This window comes from Coregonus clupeaformis, chromosome 8, assembly GCF_020615455.1.
Source record: "Coregonus clupeaformis isolate EN_2021a chromosome 8, ASM2061545v1, whole genome shotgun sequence".
NCBI classification, from domain to species: domain Eukaryota; kingdom Metazoa; phylum Chordata; class Actinopteri; order Salmoniformes; family Salmonidae; genus Coregonus; species Coregonus clupeaformis.
Window position 1 is genome coordinate 4,413,405 of NC_059199.1, and position 21,922 is coordinate 4,435,326.

The window sequence follows — 21,922 nt, forward strand, 5'->3', positions numbered from 1 at the left end:
ACTATCTATCTACCAACAATAGGAGAGACCAGGGTGTGTTCTACTATCTACCAACAATAGGAGAGACCAGGGTGTGTTCTACTATCTACCAACAATAGGAGAGACCAGGGTGTGTTCTACTATCTACCAACAATAGGAGAGACCAGGGTGTGTTCTACTATCTATCTACCAACAATAGGAGAGACCAGGATGTGTTCTACTATCTACCAACAATAGGAGAGACCAGGGTGTGTTCTACTACCTACCAACAATAGGAGAGACCAGGGTGTGTTCTACTACCTACCAACAATAGGAGAGACCAGGGTGTGTTCTACTATCTACCAACAATAGGAGAGACCAGGGTGTGTTCTACTATCTACCAACAATAGGAGAGACCAGGGTGTGTTCTACTATCTACCAACAATCGGAGAGACCAGGGTGTGTTCTACTATCTACCAACAATAGGAGAGACCAGGGTGTGTTCTACTATCTACCAACAATAGGAGAGACCAGGTTGTGTTCTACTATCTGCCAACAATAGGAGAGACCAGGGTGTGTTCTACTACCTACCAACAATAGGAGAGACCAGGGTGTGTTCTACTACCTACCAACAATAGGAGAGACCAGGGTGTGTTCTACTATCTACCTACCAACAATAGGAGAGACCAGGGTGTGTTCTACTATCTACCTACCAACAATAGGAGAGACCAGGGTGTGTTCTACTATCTACCAACAATAGGAGAGACCAGGGTGTGTTCTACTATCTACCAACAATAGGAGAGACCAGGGTGTGTTCTACTACCTACCAACAATAGGAGAGACCAGGGTGTGTTCTACTATCTACCAACAATAGGAGAGACCAGGGTGTGTTCTACTATCTACCAACAATAGGAGAGACCAGGGTGTGTTCTACTATCTACCAACAATAGGAGAGACCAGGGTGTGTTCTACTATCTACCTACCAACAATAGGAGAGACCAGGGTGTGTTCTACTACCTACCAACAATAGGAGAGACCAGGGTGTGTTCTACTATCTACCAACAATAGGAGAGACCAGGGTGTGTTCTACTATCTACCAACAATAGGAGAGACCAGGGTGTGTTCTACTATCTACCAACAATAGGAGAGACCAGGGTGTGTTCTACTATCTACCTACCAACAATAGGAGAGACCAGGGTGTGTTCTACTATCTACCAACAATAGGAGAGACCAGGGTGTGTTCTACTATCTGCCAACAATAGGAGAGACCAGGGTGTGTTCTACTATCTACCAACAATAGGAGAGACCAGGGTGTGTTCTACTATCTACCAACAATAGGAGAGACCAGGGGTGTGTTCTACTATCTACCAACAATAGGAGAGACCAGGGTGTGTTCTACTATCTACCAACAATAGGAGAGACCAGGGTGTGTTCTACTATCTACCAACAATAGGAGAGACCAGGGTGTGTTCTACTATCTACCAACAATAGGAGAGACCAGGGTGTGTTCTACTATCTACCTACCAACAATAGGAGAGACCAGGGTGTGTTCTACTATCTACCAACAATAGGAGAGACCAGGGTGTGTTCTACTATCTATCTACCAACAATAGGAGAGACCAGGGTGTGTTCTACTATCTACCAACAATAGGAGAGACCAGGGTGTGTTCTACTATCTACCTACCAACAATAGGAGAGACCAGGGTGTGTTCTACTATCTATCTACCAACAATAGGAGAGACCAGGGTGTGTTCTACTATCTACCAACAATAGGAGAGACCAGGGTGTGTTCTACTATCTACCTACCAACAATAGGAGAGACCAGGGTGTGTTCTACTACCTACCAACAATAGGAGAGACCAGGGTGTGTTCTACTACCTACCAACAATAGGAGAGACCAGGGGTGTGTTCTACTATCTACCTACCAACAATAGGAGAGACCAGGATGTGTTCTACTATCTACCAACAATAGGAGAGACCAGGGTGTGTTCCACTATCTACCTACCAACAATAGGAGAGACCAGGGTGTGTTCTACTATCTACCAACAATAGGAGAGACCAGGGTGTGTTCTACTATCTATCTACCAACAATAGGAGAGACCAGGGTGTGTTCTACTATCTATCTACCAACAATAGGAGAGACCAGGGTGTGTTCTACTATCTACCAACAATAGGAGAGACCAGGGTGTGTTCTACTATCTACCAACAATAGGAGAGACCAGGGTGTGTTCTACTACCTACCAACAATAGGAGAGACCAGGGTGTGTTCTACTATCTACCAACAATAGGAGAGACCAGGGTGTGTTCTACTATCTATCTACCAACAATAGGAGAGACCAGGGTGTGTTCTACTATCTACCAACAATAGGAGAGACCAGGGTGTGTTCTACTATCTACCAACCAACAATAGGAGAGACCAGGGTGTGTTCTACTATCTACCAACAATAGGAGAGACCAGGGTGTGTTCTACTATCTGCCAACAATAGGAGAGACCAGGGTGTGTTCTACTATCTATCTACCAACAATAGGAGAGACCAGGGTGTGTTCTACTATCTACCTACCAACAATAGGAGAGACCAGGGTGTATTCTACTACCTACCAACAATAGGAGAGACCAGGGTGTGTTCTACTACCTACCAACAATAGGAGAGACCAGGGTGTGTTCTACTATCTACCTACCAACAATAGGAGAGACCAGGATGTGTTCTACTATCTACCAACAATAGGAGAGACCAGGGTGTGTTCTACTATCTACCTACCAACAATAGGAGAGACCAGGGTGTGTTCTACTATCTACCAACAATAGGAGAGACCAGGGTGTGTTCTACTATCTATCTACCAACAATAGGAGAGACCAGGGTGTGTTCTACTATCTATCTACCAACAATAGGAGAGACCAGGGTGTGTTCTACTATCTACCAACAATAGGAGAGACCAGGGTGTGTTCTACTATCTACCAACAATAGGAGAGACCAGGGTGTGTTCTACTACCTACCAACAATAGGAGAGACCAGGGTGTGTTCTACTATCTACCAACAATAGGAGAGACCAGGGTGTGTTCTACTATCTATCTACCAACAATAGGAGAGACCAGGGTGTGTTCTACTATCTACCAACAATAGGAGAGACCAGGGTGTGTTCTACTATCTACCAACAATAGGAGAGACCAGGGTGTGTTCTACTATCTACCAACAATAGGAGAGACCAGGGTGTGTTCTACTATCTACCAACAATAGGAGAGACCAGGGTGTGTTCTACTATCTATCTACCAACAATAGGAGAGACCAGGATGTGTTCTACTATCTACCAACAATAGGAGAGACCAGGGTGTGTTCTACTACCTACCAACAATAGGAGAGACCAGGGTGTGTTCTACTACCTACCAACAATAGGAGAGACCAGGGTGTGTTCTACTATCTACCTACCAACAATAGGAGAGACCAGGGTGTGTTCTACTATCTACCAACAATAGGAGAGACCAGGGTGTGTTCTACTATCTACCAACAATAGGAGAGACCAGGGTGTGTTCTACTACCTACCAACAATAGGAGAGACCAGGGTGTGTTCTACTACCTACCAACAATAGGAGAGACCAGGGTGTGTTCTACTATCTACCAACAATAGGAGAGACCAGGGTGTGTTCTACTATCTACCAACAATAGGAGAGACCAGGGTGTGTTCTACTATCTACCAACAATCGGAGAGACCAGGGTGTGTTCTACTATCTACCAACAATAGGAGAGACCAGGGTGTGTTCTACTATCTACCAACAATAGGAGAGACCAGGTTGTGTTCTACTATCTGCCAACAATAGGAGAGACCAGGGTGTGTTCTACTACCTACCAACAATAGGAGAGACCAGGGGTGTGTTCTACTACCTACCAACAATAGGAGAGACCAGGGTGTGTTCTACTATCTACCTACCAACAATAGGAGAGACCAGGGTGTGTTCTACTATCTACCTACCAACAATAGGAGAGACCAGGGTGTGTTCTACTATCTACCAACAATAGGAGAGACCAGGGTGTGTTCTACTATCTACCAACAATAGGAGAGACCAGGGTGTGTTCTACTACCTACCAACAATAGGAGAGACCAGGGTGTGTTCTACTATCTACCAACAATAGGAGAGACCAGGGTGTGTTCTACTATCTACCAACAATAGGAGAGACCAGGGTGTGTTCTACTATCTACCAACAATAGGAGAGACCAGGGTGTGTTCTACTATCTACCTACCAACAATAGGAGAGACCAGGGTGTGTTCTACTACCTACCAACAATAGGAGAGACCAGGGGTGTGTTCTACTATCTACCAACAATAGGAGAGACCAGGGTGTGTTCTACTATCTACCAACAATAGGAGAGACCAGGGTGTGTTCTACTATCTACCAACAATAGGAGAGACCAGGGTGTGTTCTACTATCTACCTACCAACAATAGGAGAGACCAGGGTGTGTTCTACTATCTACCTACCAACAATAGGAGAGACCAGGGTGTCTGCCTGTCCTGCGTCATCAATGCTTGTATGTTCATCTGTGCGTTACTTACCACACTCTGCCTCATCACTCCAGTCACCACAGTCATTATATCCGTTACACACAAGTTTCCTGGGGACACATAGTCCCTTCTTACAAAGGAAGTGGTCATGGCCTCCACAGAAAGCTGCAAAATAGACCAGCAAAACAACAGTTAGAGCTATATAAACACACACACACACACACACACACACACACACACACAAAGAGACACAATAAGTGGTCATGCCAACCCCCACAACTACTGTCAACAACAACACCATCAACAAAGTATGTACACTACAAGTCAAAGTTCTCAGATATATACACACAACCAGTCAAAATGTTTGGACACACCTACTGATTCAAGAGTTTTTCTGTATTTATACTATTTTCTACCTTGTAGAATAATAGTGAAGACATCAAAACTATGAAATAACATATATGGAGTCATGTAGTAACCAAAAAAGTGTTAAACAAATCAAAATATATATGTCCAAATCTTTCACCGGTAGTGTATATAGTGTGTATATAGTGTGTATATATAGTCTAGTGAGTGTGTATATAGTGTGTATATATAATCTAGTGAGTGTGTATATATAGTCTAGTGAGTGTGTATATAGTGTGTATATAGTGTGTATATATAGTATAGTGAGTGTGTATATAGTGTGTATATATAGTCTAGTGAGTGTGTGTATATATAGTATAGTGAGTGTGTATATAGTGTGTATATATAGTCTAGTGAGTGTGTATATAGTGTGTATATATAGTCTAGTGAGTGTGTATATAGTGTGTATATAGTCTAGTGAGTGTGTATATAGTGTGTATATATAGTCTAGTGAGTGTGTATATAGTGTGTATATATAGTCTAGTGAGTGTGTATATAGTGTGTATATATAGTCTAGTGAGTGTGTATACAATATGTATATATAGTCTAGTGAGTGTGTATATAGTGTGTATATATAGTCTAGTGATTGTGTATACAATATGTATATATAGTCTAGTGAGTGTGTATATAGTGTGTATATATAGTATAGTGAGTGTGTATATAGTGTGTATATATAGTCTAGTGAGTGTGTATACAATACGTATATATAGTCTAGTGAGTGTGTATATAGTGTGTATATATAGTCTAGTGAGTGTGTATATAGTGTGTATATATAGTCTAGTGAGTGTGTATATAGTGTGTATATATAGTCTAGTGAGTGTGTATATAGTGTGTATATATAGTCTAGTGAGTGTGTATATAGTGGGTATATATAGTCTAGTGAGTGTGTATACAATATGTATATATAGTCTAGTGAGTGTGTATATAGTGTGTATATATAGTCTAGTGAGTGTGTATACAATATGTATATATAGTCTAGTGAGTGTGTATATAGTGTGTATATATAGTATAGTGAGTGTGTATATATAGTCTAGTGAGTGTGTATATATAGTCTAGTGAGTGTGTATATAGTGTGTATATATAGTCTAGTGAGTGTGTATATAGTGTGTATATATAGTCTACTGAGTGTGTATACAATATATATATATAGTCTAGTGAGTGTGTATATAGTGTGTATATATAGTCTAGTGAGTGTGTATATAGTGTGTATATATAGTCTAGTGAGTGTGTATATAGTGTGTATATATAGTCTAGTGAGTGTGTATACAGTGTGTATATATCGTCTAGTGAGTGTGTATATAGTGTGTATATATAGTCTAGTGAGTGTGTATACAATATGTATATATAGTCTAGTGAGTGTGTATATAGTGTGTATATATAGTCTAGTGAGTGTGTATATATAGTCTAGTGAGTGTGTATATAGTGTGTATATATAGTCTAGTGAGTGTGTATATAGTGTGTATATATAGTCTACTGAGTGTGTATACAATATGTATATATAGTCTAGTGAGTGTGTATATAGTGTGTATATATAGTCTAGTGAGAGTGTATATAGTGTGTATATAGTCTAGTGAGTGTGTATATAGTGTGTATATATAGTCTAGTGAGTGTGTATATAGTGTGTATATATAGTATAGTGAGTGTTTATATAGTGTGTATATATAGTCTAGTGAGTGTGTATATAGTGTGTATATATAGTCTAGTGAGTGTGTATATAGTGTGTATATATAGTCTAGTGAGTGTGTATACAATATGTATATATAGTCTAGTGAGTGTGTATATAGTGTGTATATATAGTCTAATGAGTGTGTATATAGCGTGTATATATACAGTGAGGGAAAAAAGTATTTGATCCCCTGCTGATTTTGTACGTTTGCCCACTGACAAAGAAATGATCAGTCTATAATTTTTTATTTATTATTTGAACAGTGAGAGACAGAATAACAACAAAAAAATCCAGAAAAACGCATGTCAAAAATTTTATAAATTGATTTGCATTTTAATGAGGGAAATAAGTATTTGACCCCTCTGCAAAACATGACTTAGTACTTGGTGGCAAAACCCTTGTTGGCAATCACAGAGGTCAGACGTTTCTTGTAGTTGGCCACCAGGTTTGTACACATCTCAGGAGGGATTTTGTCCCACTCCTCTTTGCAGATCTTCTCCAAGTCATTAAAGTTTCGAGCCTGACGTTTGGCAACTCAAACCTTCAGCTCCCTCCACAGATTTTCTATGGGATTAAGGTCTGGAGACTGGCTAGGCCACTCCAGGACCTTAATGTGCTTCTTCTTGAGCCACTCCTTTGTTGCCTTGGCCGTGTGTTTTGGGTCATTGTCATGCTGGAATACCCATCCACGACCCATTTTCAATGCCCTGGCTGAGGGAAGGAGGTTCTCACCCAAGATTTGACAGTACATGGCCCCGTCCATCGTCCCTTTGATGCAGTGAAGTTGTCCTGTCCCCTTAGCAGAAAAACACCCCCAAAGCATAATGTTTCCACCTCCATGTTTGACGGTGGGGATGGTGTTCTTAGGGTCATAGGCAGCATTCCTCCTCCTCCAAACACGGCGAGTTGAGTTGATGCCAAAGAGCTCCATTTTGGTCTCATCTGACCACAACACTTTCACCCAGTTCTCCTCTGAATCATTCAGATGTTCATTGGCAAACTTCAGACGGCCCTGTATATGTGCTTTCTTGAGCAGGGGGTCCTTGCGGGCGCTGCAGGATTTCAGTCCTTCACGGCGTAGTGTGTTACCAATTGTTTTCTTGGTGACTATGGTCCCAGCTGCTTTGAGATCATTGACAAGATCCTCCTGTGTAGTTCTGGGCTGATTCCTCACCGTTCTCATGATCATTGCAACTCCACGAGGTGAGATCTTGCATGGAGCCCCAGGCCGAGGGAGATTGACAGTTATTTTGTGTTTCTTCCATTTGCGAATAATCGCACCAACTGTTGTCACCTTCTCACCAAGCTGCTTGGCGATGGTCTTGTAGCCCATTCCAGTCTTGTGTAGGTCTACAATCTTGTCCCTGACATCCTTGGAGAGCTCTTTGGTCTTGGCCATGGTGGAGAGTTTGGAATCTGATTGATTGATTGCTTCTGTGGACAGGTGTGTTTTATACAGGTAACAAACTGAGATTAGGAGCACTCCCTTTAAGAGTGTGCTCCTAATCTCAGCTCGTTACCTGTATAAAAGACACCTGGTAACCAGAAATCTTTCTGATTGAGAGGGGGTCAAATACTTATTCCCCCCATTAAAATGCAAATCAATTTATAACATTTTTGACATGCGTTTTTCTGAATTTTTTTGTTGTTATTCTGTCTCTCACTGTTCAAATAAACCTACCATTAAAATTATAGACTGATAATTTATTTGTCAGTGGGCAAACGTACAAAATCAGCAGGGGATCAAATACTTTTTTCCCCTCACTGTATGTATAGTCCAGTGAGTGTGTACATATACTGAAGTGAGTGTGTATGAATACTGTGTATATATAGTCTAGTGAGTGTGTATATATAGTCTAGTGAGTATATATATATAAATATATATAATCTAGTGAGTGTGTATATAGTGAGTATGTATAGTCTAGTGATAATTTATATACTGTGTATATATAGTCTAGTGAGTGTGTATATAGTGTGTATATATAATCTAGTGAATGTGTATATAGTGAGTATGTATAGTCTAGTGATAATTTATATACTGTGTATATATAGTCTAGTAAGGTTGTATATATTGTGTAGGTATAGTCCAGTGAGTGTGTACATATAGTCTAGGGAGTGTGTAAAAATTGTGTGTATATATTGTCTAGCGAGTGTGTATATATAGTCTAGTGAGTATATATATATAAATATATATAATCTAGTGAGTGTGTATATATAGTCTAGTGAGTGTGTATATAGTGTGTATATATAGTCTATTTAGTGTGTATATAGTGTGTATATATAGTCTATTTAGTGTGTATATAGTTTGTATACAGTGTGTATATAGTGTGTATATAGTGTGTATATAGTGTGTATATATAGTCTAGTGAGTGTGTATATATAGTCTAGTGAGTGTGTATATATAGTCTAGTGAGTGTGTATATAGTGTGTATATATAGTCTAGTGAGTGTGTATATATAGTCTAGTGAGTGTGTATATAGTGTGTATATATAGTCTAGTGAGTGTGTATATAGTGTGTATATATAGTCTAGTGAGTGTGTATATATAGTCTAGTGAGTGTGTATATAGTGTGTATATATAGTCTAGTGAGTGTGTATATAGTGTGTATATAGTGTGTATGTATAGTCTAGTGAGTGTGTATATAGTGTGTATATATAATCTAGTGAGTGTGTATATATAGTCTAGTGAGTGTGTATATAGTGTGAATATATAGTCTAGTGAGTGTGTATATAGTGTGTATATATAGTCTAGTGAGTGTGTATATATAGTCTAGTGAGTGTGTATATATAGTGTGTATATATAGTCTAGTGAGTGTGTATATAGTGTGTATATATAGTCTAGTGAGTGTGTATATAGTGTGTATATATAGTCTAGTGAGTGTGTATATAGTGTGTATATATAGTCTAGTGAGTGTGTATATATAGTCTAGTGAGTGTGTATATAGTGTGAATATATAGTCTAGTGAGTGTGTATATAGTGTGAATATATAGTCTAGTGAGTGTGTATACAATATGTATATATAGTATAGTGAGTGTGTATATAGTGTGAATATATAGTCTAGTGAGTGTGTATATAGTGTGTATATATAGTCTAGTGAGTGTGTATATATAGTCTAGTGAGTGTGTATATAGTGTGAATATATAGTCTAGTGAGTGTGTATATATAGTCTAGTGAGTGTGTATATATAGTCTAGTGAGTGTGTATATAGTGTGTATATATAGTCTAGTGAGTGTGTATATATAGTCTAGTGAGTGTGTATATAGTGTGAATATATAGTCTAGTGAGTGTGTATATATAGTCTAGTGAGTGTGTATATAGTGTGTATATATAGTCTATTTAGTGTGTATATAGTTTGTATATATAGTCTAGTGAGTGTGTATATATAGTCTAGTGAGTGTGTATATAGTGTGTATATATAGTCTAGTGAGTGTGTATATAGTGTGTATATATATTCTAGTGAGTGTGTATATAGTGTGTATATATAGTCTAGTGAGTGTGTATATAGTGTGTATATATAGTCTAGTGAGTGTGTATATATAGTCTAGTGAGTGTGTATATAGTGTGTATATATAGTCTAGTGAGTGTGTATATATATAGTCTAGTGAGTGTGTATATAGTGTGTATATATAGTCTAGTAAGTGTGTATATAGTGTGTATATATAGTCTAGTGAGTGTGTATATAGTGTGTATATATATTCTAGTGAGTGTGTATATAATGTGTATATATAATCTAGTGAGTGTGTATATAGTGTGAATATATAGTCTAGAGAGTGTGTATATATAGTCTAGTGAGTGTGTATATAGTGTGTATATATAATCTAGTGAGTGTGTATATAGTGTTAATATATAGTATAGTGAGTGTGTATATAGTGTGTATATATAGTCTAGTAAGTGTGTATATAGTGTGTATATATAGTCTAGTAAGTGTGTATATAGTGTGTATATATAGTCTAGTGAGTGTGTATATAGTGTGTATATATAGTCTAGTGAGTGTGTATATAGTGTGTATATATATTCTAGTGAGTGTGTATATAATGTGTATATATAATCTAGTGAGTGTGTATATAGTGTGAATATATAGTCTAGAGAGTGTGTATATAGTTTGTATACAGTGTGTATATAGTGTATATATAGTGTGTAGATAGCGTGTATATAATGAACAAGCATATTCTGACTCACATGGTTTGCCTTTGACCTGTCTGGGAGAGTAGCAGCCGGAAGGGGTGGAACTTAGGCTGAGGAGGGCAGAGTTAACCCCCGTCCCTGGGCTGACCCCTGACTCTGCCATCGACGACAACCCTTGCAACCCGGAAGTGTTGTTGGTGAACTGGGAGCATCGCAGGAAGTCAGGCCATGATGCATTGAACAGCTGGAGGACAGGTTCACAGCCCTCTCTGGCTGACTCACAGAAAGACTGACAGGGTAGGACTACACGTCTAGAGAGGAGGAAAGGGAGAGAGAGAGAGAGAGAGGGAGAGGGAGAGAGAGAGAGAGAGAGAGAGAGAGAGAGAGAGAGAGAGAGAGAGAGAGAGAGAGAGAGAGAGAGAGAGAGAGAGAGAGAGAGAGAGAGAGAGAGAGAGAGAGAGAGAGAGAGAGAGAGAGAGAGAGAGAGAGAGAGAGAGAGGGAGAGGGGGAGAGGGGGAGGGGGAGAGGGAGAGGGGGAGAGGGGGAGGGGGAGAGGGAGAGGGAGAGGGGGAGAGGGGGAGAGGGGGAGGGGGAGAGGGAGACACATGCTGATGAGCTCTCGCATTTTTTAGTATTCATGTACAAAAATATAGATTTAGAGTTAGATAAACTTGGATTTTTTGGCAAGGACCTATACAGGATGCTACCCTCCACAACATAACCTTCACTCCAAACAGGCAGGGACCTATACAGGATACTACCCTCCACAACATAACTTTCACTCCAAACAGGCAGGGACCTATACAGGATGCTACCCTCCACAACATAACCTTCACTCCAAACAGGCAGGGACCTATACAGGATGCTACCCTCCACAACATAACCTTCACTCCAAACAGGCAGGGACCTATACAGGATGCTACCCTCCACAACATAACCTTCACTCCAAACAGGCAGGGACCTATACAGGATGCTACCCTCCACAGCATAACCTTCACTCCAAACAGGCAGGGACCTATACAGGATGCTACCCTCCACAGCATAACCTTCACTCCAAACAGGCAGGGACCTATACAGGATGCTACCCTCCACAACATAACCTTCACTCCAAACAGGCAGGGACCTATACAGGATGCTACCCTCCACAACATAACCTTCACTCCAAACAGGCAGGGACCTACCTACAGGATGCTACCCTCCACAACATAACCTTCACTCCAAACAGGCAGGGACCTATACAGGATGCTACCCTCCACAACATAACCTTCACTCCAAACAGGCAGGGACCTATACAGGATGCTACCCTCCACAACATAACCTTCCTCCAAACAGGCAGGGACCTATACAGGATGCTACCCTCCACAACATAACCTTCACTCCAAACAGGCAGGGACCTATACAGGATGCTACCCTCCACAACATAACCTTCACTCCAAACAGGCAGGGACCTATACAGAATGCTACCCTCCACAACATAACCTTCACTCCAAACAGGCAGGGACCTATACAGGATGCTACCCTCCACAGCATAACCTTCACTCCAAACAGGCAGGGACCTATACAGGATACTACCCTCCACAACATAACCTTCACTCCAAACAGGCAGGGACCTATACAGGATGCTACCCTCCCTATACAGGATGCTACCCTCCACAACATAACCTTCACTCCAAACAGGCAGGGACCTATACAGGATGCTACCCTCCACAACATAACCTTCACTCCAAACAGGCAGGGACCTATACAGGATGCTACCCTCCACAACATAACCTTCACTCCAAACAGGCAGGGACCTATACAGGATGCTACCCTCCACAACATAACCTTCACTCCAAACAGGCAGGGACCTATACAGGATGCTACTCTCCCACAACATAACCTTCACTCCAAACAGGCAGGGACCTATACAGGATGCTACCCTCCACAACTTAACCTTCACTACAAACAGGCAGGGACCTATACAGGATGCTACCCTCCACAACATAACCTTCACTCCAAACAGGCAGGGACCTATACAGGATGCTACCCTCCACAACATAACCTTCACTCCAAACAGGCAGGGACCTATCAGGATGCTACCCTCCACAACATAACCTTCACTCCAAACAGGCAGGGACCTATACAGGATGCTACCCTCCACAACATAACCTTCACTCCAAACAGGCAGGGACCTATACAGGATGCTACCCTCCACAACATAACCTTCACTCCAAACAGGCAGGGACCTATACAGGATGCTACCCTCCACAACATAACCTTCACTCCAAACAGGCAGGGACCTATACAGGATGCTACCCTCCACAACATAACCTTCACTCCAAACAGGCAGGGACCTATACAGGATACTACCCTCCACAGCATAACCTTCACTCCAAACAGGTCCCCTGTAGCTCAGTTGGTAGAGCATGCCGCTTGCAACGCCAGGGTTGTGGGTTCGTTACCCACGGGGGGCCAGTATGAAAATGTATGCACTCACTAACTGTAAGTCGCTCTGGATAAGAGCGTCTGCTAAATGACTAAAATGTAAATGTAAATCAAAACTCCATGACAAAAATGTTTTGATGAAGAATGCAAAAACCTAAAAGAAATTGAGAAACCTATCCAACCAAAAACACAGAGACCCAGAAAACCTGAGCCTACGCCTTCACTATGGTGAATCACTAAAACAATACAAAAATACACTATGGAAAAAGAAGGAACAGCATGTCAGAAATCAGCTCATTGTAATTGAAGAATCCATAGACTCTAACCACTTCTGGGAAGATTGGAAAACACTAAACAAACAACACGAAGAGTTATCTATCCAAAACGGAGATGTATGGGTAAACCACTTCTCCAATCTTTTTGGCCCTATAACAAAGAACAAACAGCAAAAACATATACCTGATCAAATACAAATCAACTATTAAAGACTACCAGAACACACTGGATTCTCCAATTTCATTGAATGAACTACAGGACAAAATACAAACCCTCCAACCCAAAAAGTCCTGTGGTGTTGATGGTATCCTCAATGAAATGATAAAATATACAGACCACAAATTCCAATTGGCTATACTTAAACTCTTTAACATCATCCTTATCTCTGGCATCTTCCCCAATATTTGGAACCAAGGACTGATCACCCCAATCCACAAAAGTGGAGACAAATTTGACCCCAATAACTACCGTGGGATATGCGTCAACAGCAACCTTCGGAAAATCATCTGCATTATCATTAACAGCAGACTTGTACATTTCCTCAGTGAAAACAATGTACTGAGCAAATGTCAAATTGGCTTTTTACCAAATTACCGTACGACAGACCACGTATTCACCCTGCACACCCTAATTGACAAACAAACAAACCAAAACAAAGGCAAAGTCTTCTCATGCTTTGTTGATTTCAAAAAAGCTTTTGACTCAATTTGGCATGAGGGTTTGTTATACAAATTGATGAAAGTGGTGTTGGGGGAAAAACATATGACATGATAAAATCCATGTACACAAACAACAAGTGTGCGGTTAAAGTTGGCAAAAAACACACATTTCTTTCCACAGGGCCATAGGGTGAGACAGGGATAATGGTGTTCCAAAAAAGGTCCAGTTGCCAGGACCACAAATACAAATTCCATCTAGACACCGTTTCCCTAGAGCACACAAAAAACATACCTCGGCCTAAACATCAGCGCCACAGGTAACTTCCACAAAACTGTGAACGATCTGAGAGACAAGGCAAGAAGGGCCTTCTATGCCATCAAAAGGAACATAACATTTGACATACCAATTAGGATCTGGCTAAAAATACTTGAATCAGTTATAGAACCCATTGCCCTTTATGGTCTTGAAGTCTGGGGTCCGCTCACCAACCAAGAATTCACAAAATGGGACAAACACCAAATTGAGACTGCATGCAGAATTCTGCAAAAAATATATTCTGTGTACAATGTAAAACACCAAATAATGCAGGCAGAGCAGAATTAGGCCGATACCCGCTAATTATCAAAATCCAGAAAAGAGCCGTTAAATTCTACAACCACCTAAAAGGAAGTGATTCCCAAACCTTCCATAACAAAGCCATCACCTACAGAGAGATGAACCTGGAGAAGAGTCCCCTAAGCAAGCTGGTCCTGGGGCTCTGTTCACAAACACAAACAGACCCCACAGAGCCCCAGGACAGCAACACAATTAGACCCAACCAATTCATGAGAAATCAAAAAGAGAATTACTTGACACATTGGAAAGAATTAACAAAAAAACTGAGCAAACTAGAATGCTATTTGGCCCTAAACAGAGAGTACACAGTGGCAGAATACCTGACCACTGTGACTGACCCAAACTTAAGGAAAGCTTTGACTATGTACAGACTCAGTGAGCATAGCCTTGCTATTGAGAAAGGCCGCCGTAGGCAGACTTGGCTCTCAAGAGAAGACAGGCTATGTGCACACTGCCCACAAAATGAGGTGGAAACTGAGCTGCACTTCCTAATCTCCTGCCAAATGTATGACCATATTAGAGACATATTTCCCTCAGATTACACAGACCCACAATTTTGATAAACTCCCTTATCTACTGGGTGAAAAACCACAGTGTGCCATCACAGCTGCAAGATGTGTGACCTGTTGCCACAAGAAAAGGGCAACCAGTGAAGAACAAACACCATTGGAAATACAACCCATATTTATGTTTATTTATTTTCCCTTTTGTACCTTAACTATTTGCACATAATATGACATTTGAAAAGTCTTTATTCTTTTGGAACTTTTGTGAGTCTAATGTTTACTGTTAATTTGAATTGTTTATTATCTACTTCACTTGCTTTGGCAATGTTAACATATGTTTCCCATGCCAATAAAGCCCTTAAATTGAAAATTGAAATTAAATTGAGAGAGAGAGACAGAGAGAGAGAGAGAGAGAGAGAGAGAGAGAGAGAGAGAGAGACAGAGAGAGAGAGAGAGAGAGAGAGAGAGACAGAGAGAGAGAGAGAGAGAGAGAGACATAGAGAGAGAGAGAGAGACAGAGACAGAGAGAGAGAGACATAGAGAGACAGAGAGAGAGACATAGAGAGAGAGAGAGAGAGAGAGACAGAGAGAGAGAGAGAGAGAGAACATAGAGACAGAGAGAGAGAGAGACATAGAGACAGAGAGAGAGAGAGAGAGAGAGAGAGAGAGAGAGAGAGAGAGAGAGAGAGAGAGAGAGAGACAGAGAGACAGAGAGACAGAGAGACAGACAGAGAGAGAGAGAGAGAGAGAGACATAGAGACAGAGAGAGAGAGAGACATAGACAGAGAGAGAGAGACAGAGACAGAGACAGAGACAGAGACAGAGACAGAGACAGAGACAGAGACAGAGACAGAGAGAGAGACAGAGACAGAGACAGAGACAGAGACAGAGACAGAGACAGAGACAGAGACAGAGAGAGAGAGAGAGAGAGAGAGAGAGAGAGAGACAGAGAGAAATATAGATTTATCAGCTACTAGCTACTAGCAGTATTGCATCCTTTCAGAAGATGGCGCTGACTCCATAGGACGACATATAAGGATGTATTTTAAGAAACCAAACGCATTTGAATTGAATTTGTTTTGGGTAACAGACAACAGAATGTACAATGTGGACCCAGAGGATATCACTTGAAAGTATTAATTAAAACGCTTGTTTCCAAAGTGGTCCTCGATGGTAAAAAACAAAAAACACATATAATGATTAAAAGACAAGACAAAATGACAAACGACCATAAATACATTCATTTATATCGACGTCCTAAAAAGTGGCACTATTCACTAACCTTAAAAATCAACCATATTAATTTCACATTAAAACAAATCTATTCATTACACATCATAGCTATCATTCAAATAAATACACCTGCCCAGCAGTAGAGGGCAGTGGAGAGGTTTCTCTTACTTACACAACCTTGTCCTAATGAAAACCTTAGCCTGCCTTTTAAAGCTATTTCCTCTTGTTCTTTGCTTGATCTCCAAGGGGAGGCTATTCCAGAGACAAATGCCTGTATAGAAAAACGTGCTCCAAGCAGTACTGTTTACTCTTGGGAATTTACAAGACATACCACTAGCTCTGGTATCTGTGTTGGTTTTATATATCACAATATCAATGTGGTCTTTCATATCATCATTTAAGTTTAAGACATTCAGAACACCTGTACCCCTATATGGATCCTAGGGGGTCATTCAGAACTCCTGTACCCCTATATGGGTCCTAGGGGGGGTCATTCAGAACTCCTGTACCCCTATATGGGTCCTAGGGGGACATTCAGAACTCCTGTACCCCTATATGGGTCCTAGGGGGACATTCAGAACTCCTGTACCCCTATATGGATCCTAGGGGGACATTCAGAACTCCTGTACCCCTATATGGGTCCTAGGGGGACATTCAGAACTCCTGTACCCCTATATGGGTCCTAGGGGGACATTCAGAACTCCTGTACCCCTATATGGGTCCTAGGGGGTACCCCTATATGGATCCTAGGGGGGGACATTCAGAACACCTGTACCCCTATATGGATCCTAGGGGGGACATTCAGAACACCTGTACCCCTATATGGGTCCTAGGAGGTACACCTATATGGATCCTAGGGAGGGTCATTCAGCATGTACCTGATAACATTATGTTGCATGACCTGCATTCTCTTGTTCAGCTTTTCTGATAGCCCACTAAACCAAGCAGAACAGCTATAACGATAAAATGACACTGAATCAAGGTAGAGACAAGCACTTTCTTAACTTTGATGTTAAAATATCGTTATGATATAGAAATGACAATTCGTTCACAATTTTAGAAATAATTTTAGCAGCAATCAGGTCTCCAGAAAGCGATTGATCTAGGGACACACCAAGATAAGTCACGCTTGTTTTAGATTCAATCTCCTGCACAGTTGACCTTTATCTTGTCAGCCCTAAGCAATCTACGTTTTATTCCAAATGTAGCGACAATTTGCTGTCAGTCAACCAATCTCTAACGAAATGCAATTCCTTACTCAGGGTCTCCTCTATGGCTGAGGATGGTATGGCTGAGGACCAGTATGGCTGAGGACCAGTATGGCTGAGGACCAGTATGGCTGAGGACCAGTATGGACCAGTATGGCTGAGGACCAGTATGGCTGAGGACCAGTATGGCTGAGGATCAGTATGGCTGAGGACCAGTATGGCTGAGGACCAGTATGGCTGAGGACCAGTATGGCTGAGGATCAGCATGGCTGAGGACCAGTATGGCTGAGGACCAGTATGGCTGAGGACCAGTATGGCTGAGGACCAGTATGGATCAGTATGGCTGAGGACCAGTATGGCTGAGGACCAGTATGGCTGAGGACCAGTATGGCTGAGGATCAGTATGGCTGAGGACCAGTATGGCTGAGGACCAGTATGGCTGAGGACCAGTATGGCTGAGGATCAGCATGGCTGAGGATCAGTATGGCTGAGGACCAGTATGGCTGAGGACCAGTATGGCTGAGGACCAGTATGGCTGAGGACCAGTATGGCTGAGGACCAGTATGGCTGAGGACCAGTATGGCTGAGGACCAGTATGGCTGAGGATCAGTATGGCTGAGGACCAGTATGGCTGAGGACCAGTATGGCTGAGGACCAGTATGGCGACCAGTATGGCTGAGGACCAGTATGGCTGAGGACCAGTATGGATCAGTATGGCTGAGGACCAGTATGGCTGAGGACCAGTATGGCTGAGGACCAGTATGGCTGAGATCAGTATGGCTGAGGACCAGTATGGCTGAGGACCAGTATGGCTGAGGACCAGTATGGCTGAGGATCAGCATGGCTGAGGACCAGTATGGCTGAGGACCAGTATGGCTGAGGACCAGTATGGCTGAGGACCAGTATGGATCAGTATGGCTGAGGACCAGTATGGCTGAGGACCAGTATGGCTGAGGATCAGTATGGCTGAGGACCAGTATGGCTGAGGACCAGTATGGCTGAGGATCAGCATGGCTGAGGACCAGTATGGCTGAGGACCAGTATGGCTGAGGATCAGTATGGCTGAGGACCAGTATGGCTGAGGACCAGTATGGCGACCAGTATGGCTGAGGACCAGTATGGCTGAGGACCAGTATGGCTGAGGACCAGTATGGCTGAGGATCAGTATGGCTGAGGACCAGTATGGCTGAGGACCAGTATGGCTGAGGATCAGTATGGCTGAGGACCAGTATGGCTGAGGACCAGTATGGCTGAGGACCAGTATGGCTGAGGATCAGTATGGCTGAGGACCAGTATGGCTGAGGACCAGTATGGCTGAGGACCAGTATGGCGACCAGTATGGCTGAGGACCAGTATGGCTGAGGACCAGTATGGATCAGTATGGCTGAGGACCAGTATGGCTGAGGACCAGTATGGCTGAGGATCAGTATGGCTGAGGACCAGTATGGCTGAGGACCAGTATGGCTGAGGACCAGTATGGCGACCAGTATGGCTGAGGACCAGTATGGCTGAGGACCAGTATGGCTGAGGACCAGTATGGCTGAGGACCAGTATGGCTGAGGACCAGTATGGCTGAGGACCAGTATGGCTGAGGATCAGTATGGCTGAGGACCAGTATGGCTGAGGACCAGTATGGCTGAGGACCAGTATGGCTGAGGACCAGTATGGCTGAGGACCAGTATGGCTGAGGACCAGTATGGCTGAGGAGTCATCCGCTGAAAGCAGGAGTTTGCACTTTAATGTATTTATGAACAATAAAAATAACAGGTTTGGAGAGCATTTACACACCATATATATATTGGTGAATAAGAAAATAGTGGTTTGATTCATCCTGAAAGTTGCCATATTCAATGATTCAATCCATTAAATATTGGAAGGTGAGAAACGTGCTCCAGGTTTAACCTGTTAAGTGTGTTCTGAGTTACAGAATGATTCATATAGTTTACATGTCCCATATTGTTACACAACTTGTAATACGTTGGCCGAACATGATCCACTAAGGCAAGATCTCCTTAGGGCCAACCACAGGAACGTGACAGAGGAAAGAAAGGTAATCTGCCGCTGAAAGGATAACACGCTGACGGTTCTAAACGTATGAGTATAACTGATAGTGGCTCATATTTAAAACAATACAAACTGTAGAAAATAGAGTGAAAAGTCTGGGCATAAAAACATTAAAACCTTCTAGAAATCAGAAATCACCTCGGTAGGTTTGGCGCTACACTGTCACATGGCTACAGAAGCCTACAGCTTGTCTCCAGCGGGCTACAGAAGCCTACAGCTTGTCTCCAGCGGGCTACAGAAGCCTACAGCTTGTCTCCAGCGGGCTACAGAAGCCTACAGCTTGTCTCCAGCGGGCTACAGAAGCCTACAGCTTGTCTCCAGCGGGCTGCAGAAGCCTACAGCTTGTCTCCAGCGGGCTACAGAAGCCTACAGCTTGTCTCCAGCGGGCTACAGAAGCCTACAGCTTGTCTCCAGCGGGCTACAGAAGCCTACAGCTTGTCTCCAGCGGGCTACAGAAGCCTACAGCTTGTCTCCAGCGATCCTGAGGTAAAAAAGACCTAAAACAATTGTCATGTTTATATTTACAATTCCCTAAACCAGACGGATAACATGCTATTCTCATGATCAAGGTCAGAATAGAGAGAAATATGGATCAAAGGGAATTAGGTCCATTAGGCTTCACTCGGCTCGGCATTCCCTCCACATATATTGAAATATGGAATGTAAGAGAATGTCTGTGACTGATGGTCTAATGATGTCATTAGGCTATTGAGTTGTTACGTGACACGTGACTTCCGTCTCGCTTCCGCATTGTCTCCGTGCTGCTCTGCTGTTTGTTGCTACTTGGCTACCTAACAAACTATTCACGTTTACTTTTAATAAACGTTTAATCAATCTCTGTGTTCAACAAATTTACCAACTTTTTAGTTTTGTCCTCACTCATCTTTTTCGTTAAACTTTTTTCACCCCGGACGTTTATCCCGAGACAGAAGAGTCAGAAGAGTCTTTTCCTGTGCGTTTTAGCTGCCAACTTCTACGTTATTTTCCTTTTTTCCATCGCAACTTTTTTCCCCTTATTCAACTTTTTCACTCGGACGCTTTATCTGGACATGGTTCATCAACATCTTCAACAGCCGAAGCTAAGTAGTAACATTAACATGATGTCTTCTAATTGCAGTCGCTGTACTCATAATATACAGGAGAATTCTCGCCTTACGGCGAGAATAGCTGTGCTACAAGCCCAGCTTCAGACGCAATCGTTAGGCAAGGGTAATATCAGTGTAGGAAAGGAAGAAACAGCGTCTGTGCCACCAGTAAGTACAGACAGTAATGTTAGTATAAATCCCCCGCACAGTCCCCGCAGCCGGACAACTTTCTCATGGCTTCTGGAGGGAAATACTGTTGGAATGCTCAACCGGTGTCGCTCATTCAGCCGACAGAAACCTTCAACCGGTTTTCCCCATTATGTAGCGAGTCGGAGTCTGAGTCTGAGTCTTCTCTAGTCTCTACTCCTCCCGTTACGGGGTCTGAGACTCGAAGGCTCCCACCATTAGCTCTGACAAATTGAAAACCCTAGTCATCGGCGACTCCATTACCCGCAGTATTAGACTTAAAACGAATCACCCAGCGATCATACACTGTTTACCAGGGGGCAGGGCTACCGACGTTAAAGGCTAATCTAAAGATGGTGCTGGCTAAAGCTAAAACTGGCGAGTGTAGAGAGTATAGAGATATTGTTATCCACGTCGGCACTACGATGTTAGGATGAAACAGTCAGAGGTCACCAAGTGCAACATAGCTTCAGCGTGTAAATCAGCTAGAAAGATGTGTCGGCATCGAGTAATTGTCTCTGGCCCCCTCCCAGTTAGGGGGAAGTGATGAGCTCTACAGCAGAGTCTCAGCACTCAATCGCTGGTTGAAAACTGTTTTCTGCCCCTCCCAAAAGATAACATTTGTGGATAATTGGCCCTCTTTCTGGGACTCACCCACAAACAGGATCAAGCCTGACCTGCTGAGGAGTGACGGACTCCATCCTAACTGGAGGGGTGCTCTCCTCTTATCTACCAACATAGATAGGGCTCTAACTCCTCTAGCCCCACAGTGAAATAGGGTGCAGGCCAGGCAGCAGGCTGTTAGCCAACCTGCCAGCTTAGTGGAGTCTGCCAATAGCATAGTCAGTGTAGTCAGCTCAGCCATACCCATTGAGACTGTGTCTGTGCCTCGACCTAGGTTGGGCAAAACTAAACATGGTGGTGTTCACCCCTAGCAATCTTATTAGGATAAAGACCTCCTCCATTCCTGCCATTATTGAAAGAGATCGTGATACCTCACATCTCAAAATAGGG

At 42.5% G+C, this 21,922-nt stretch overlaps 1 protein-coding gene across 1 annotated transcript in view; it reads right to left on the reverse strand.

Moving 5' to 3' along the window:
* Window positions 1-21,922, reverse strand: part of corin (corin, serine peptidase) — a 122,359-nt gene that overhangs the window by 76,786 nt on the left and 23,651 nt on the right. Inside the window, exons 3-4 of the mRNA XM_045221717.1 lie at window positions 10,706-10,962; window positions 4,507-4,620 (exon numbers count right to left, since the gene is read on the reverse strand). Coding sequence (XP_045077652.1) covers window positions 4,507-4,620; window positions 10,706-10,962 — 371 coding nt within the window. The remainder of the gene's footprint in view (window positions 1-4,506; window positions 4,621-10,705; window positions 10,963-21,922) is intronic.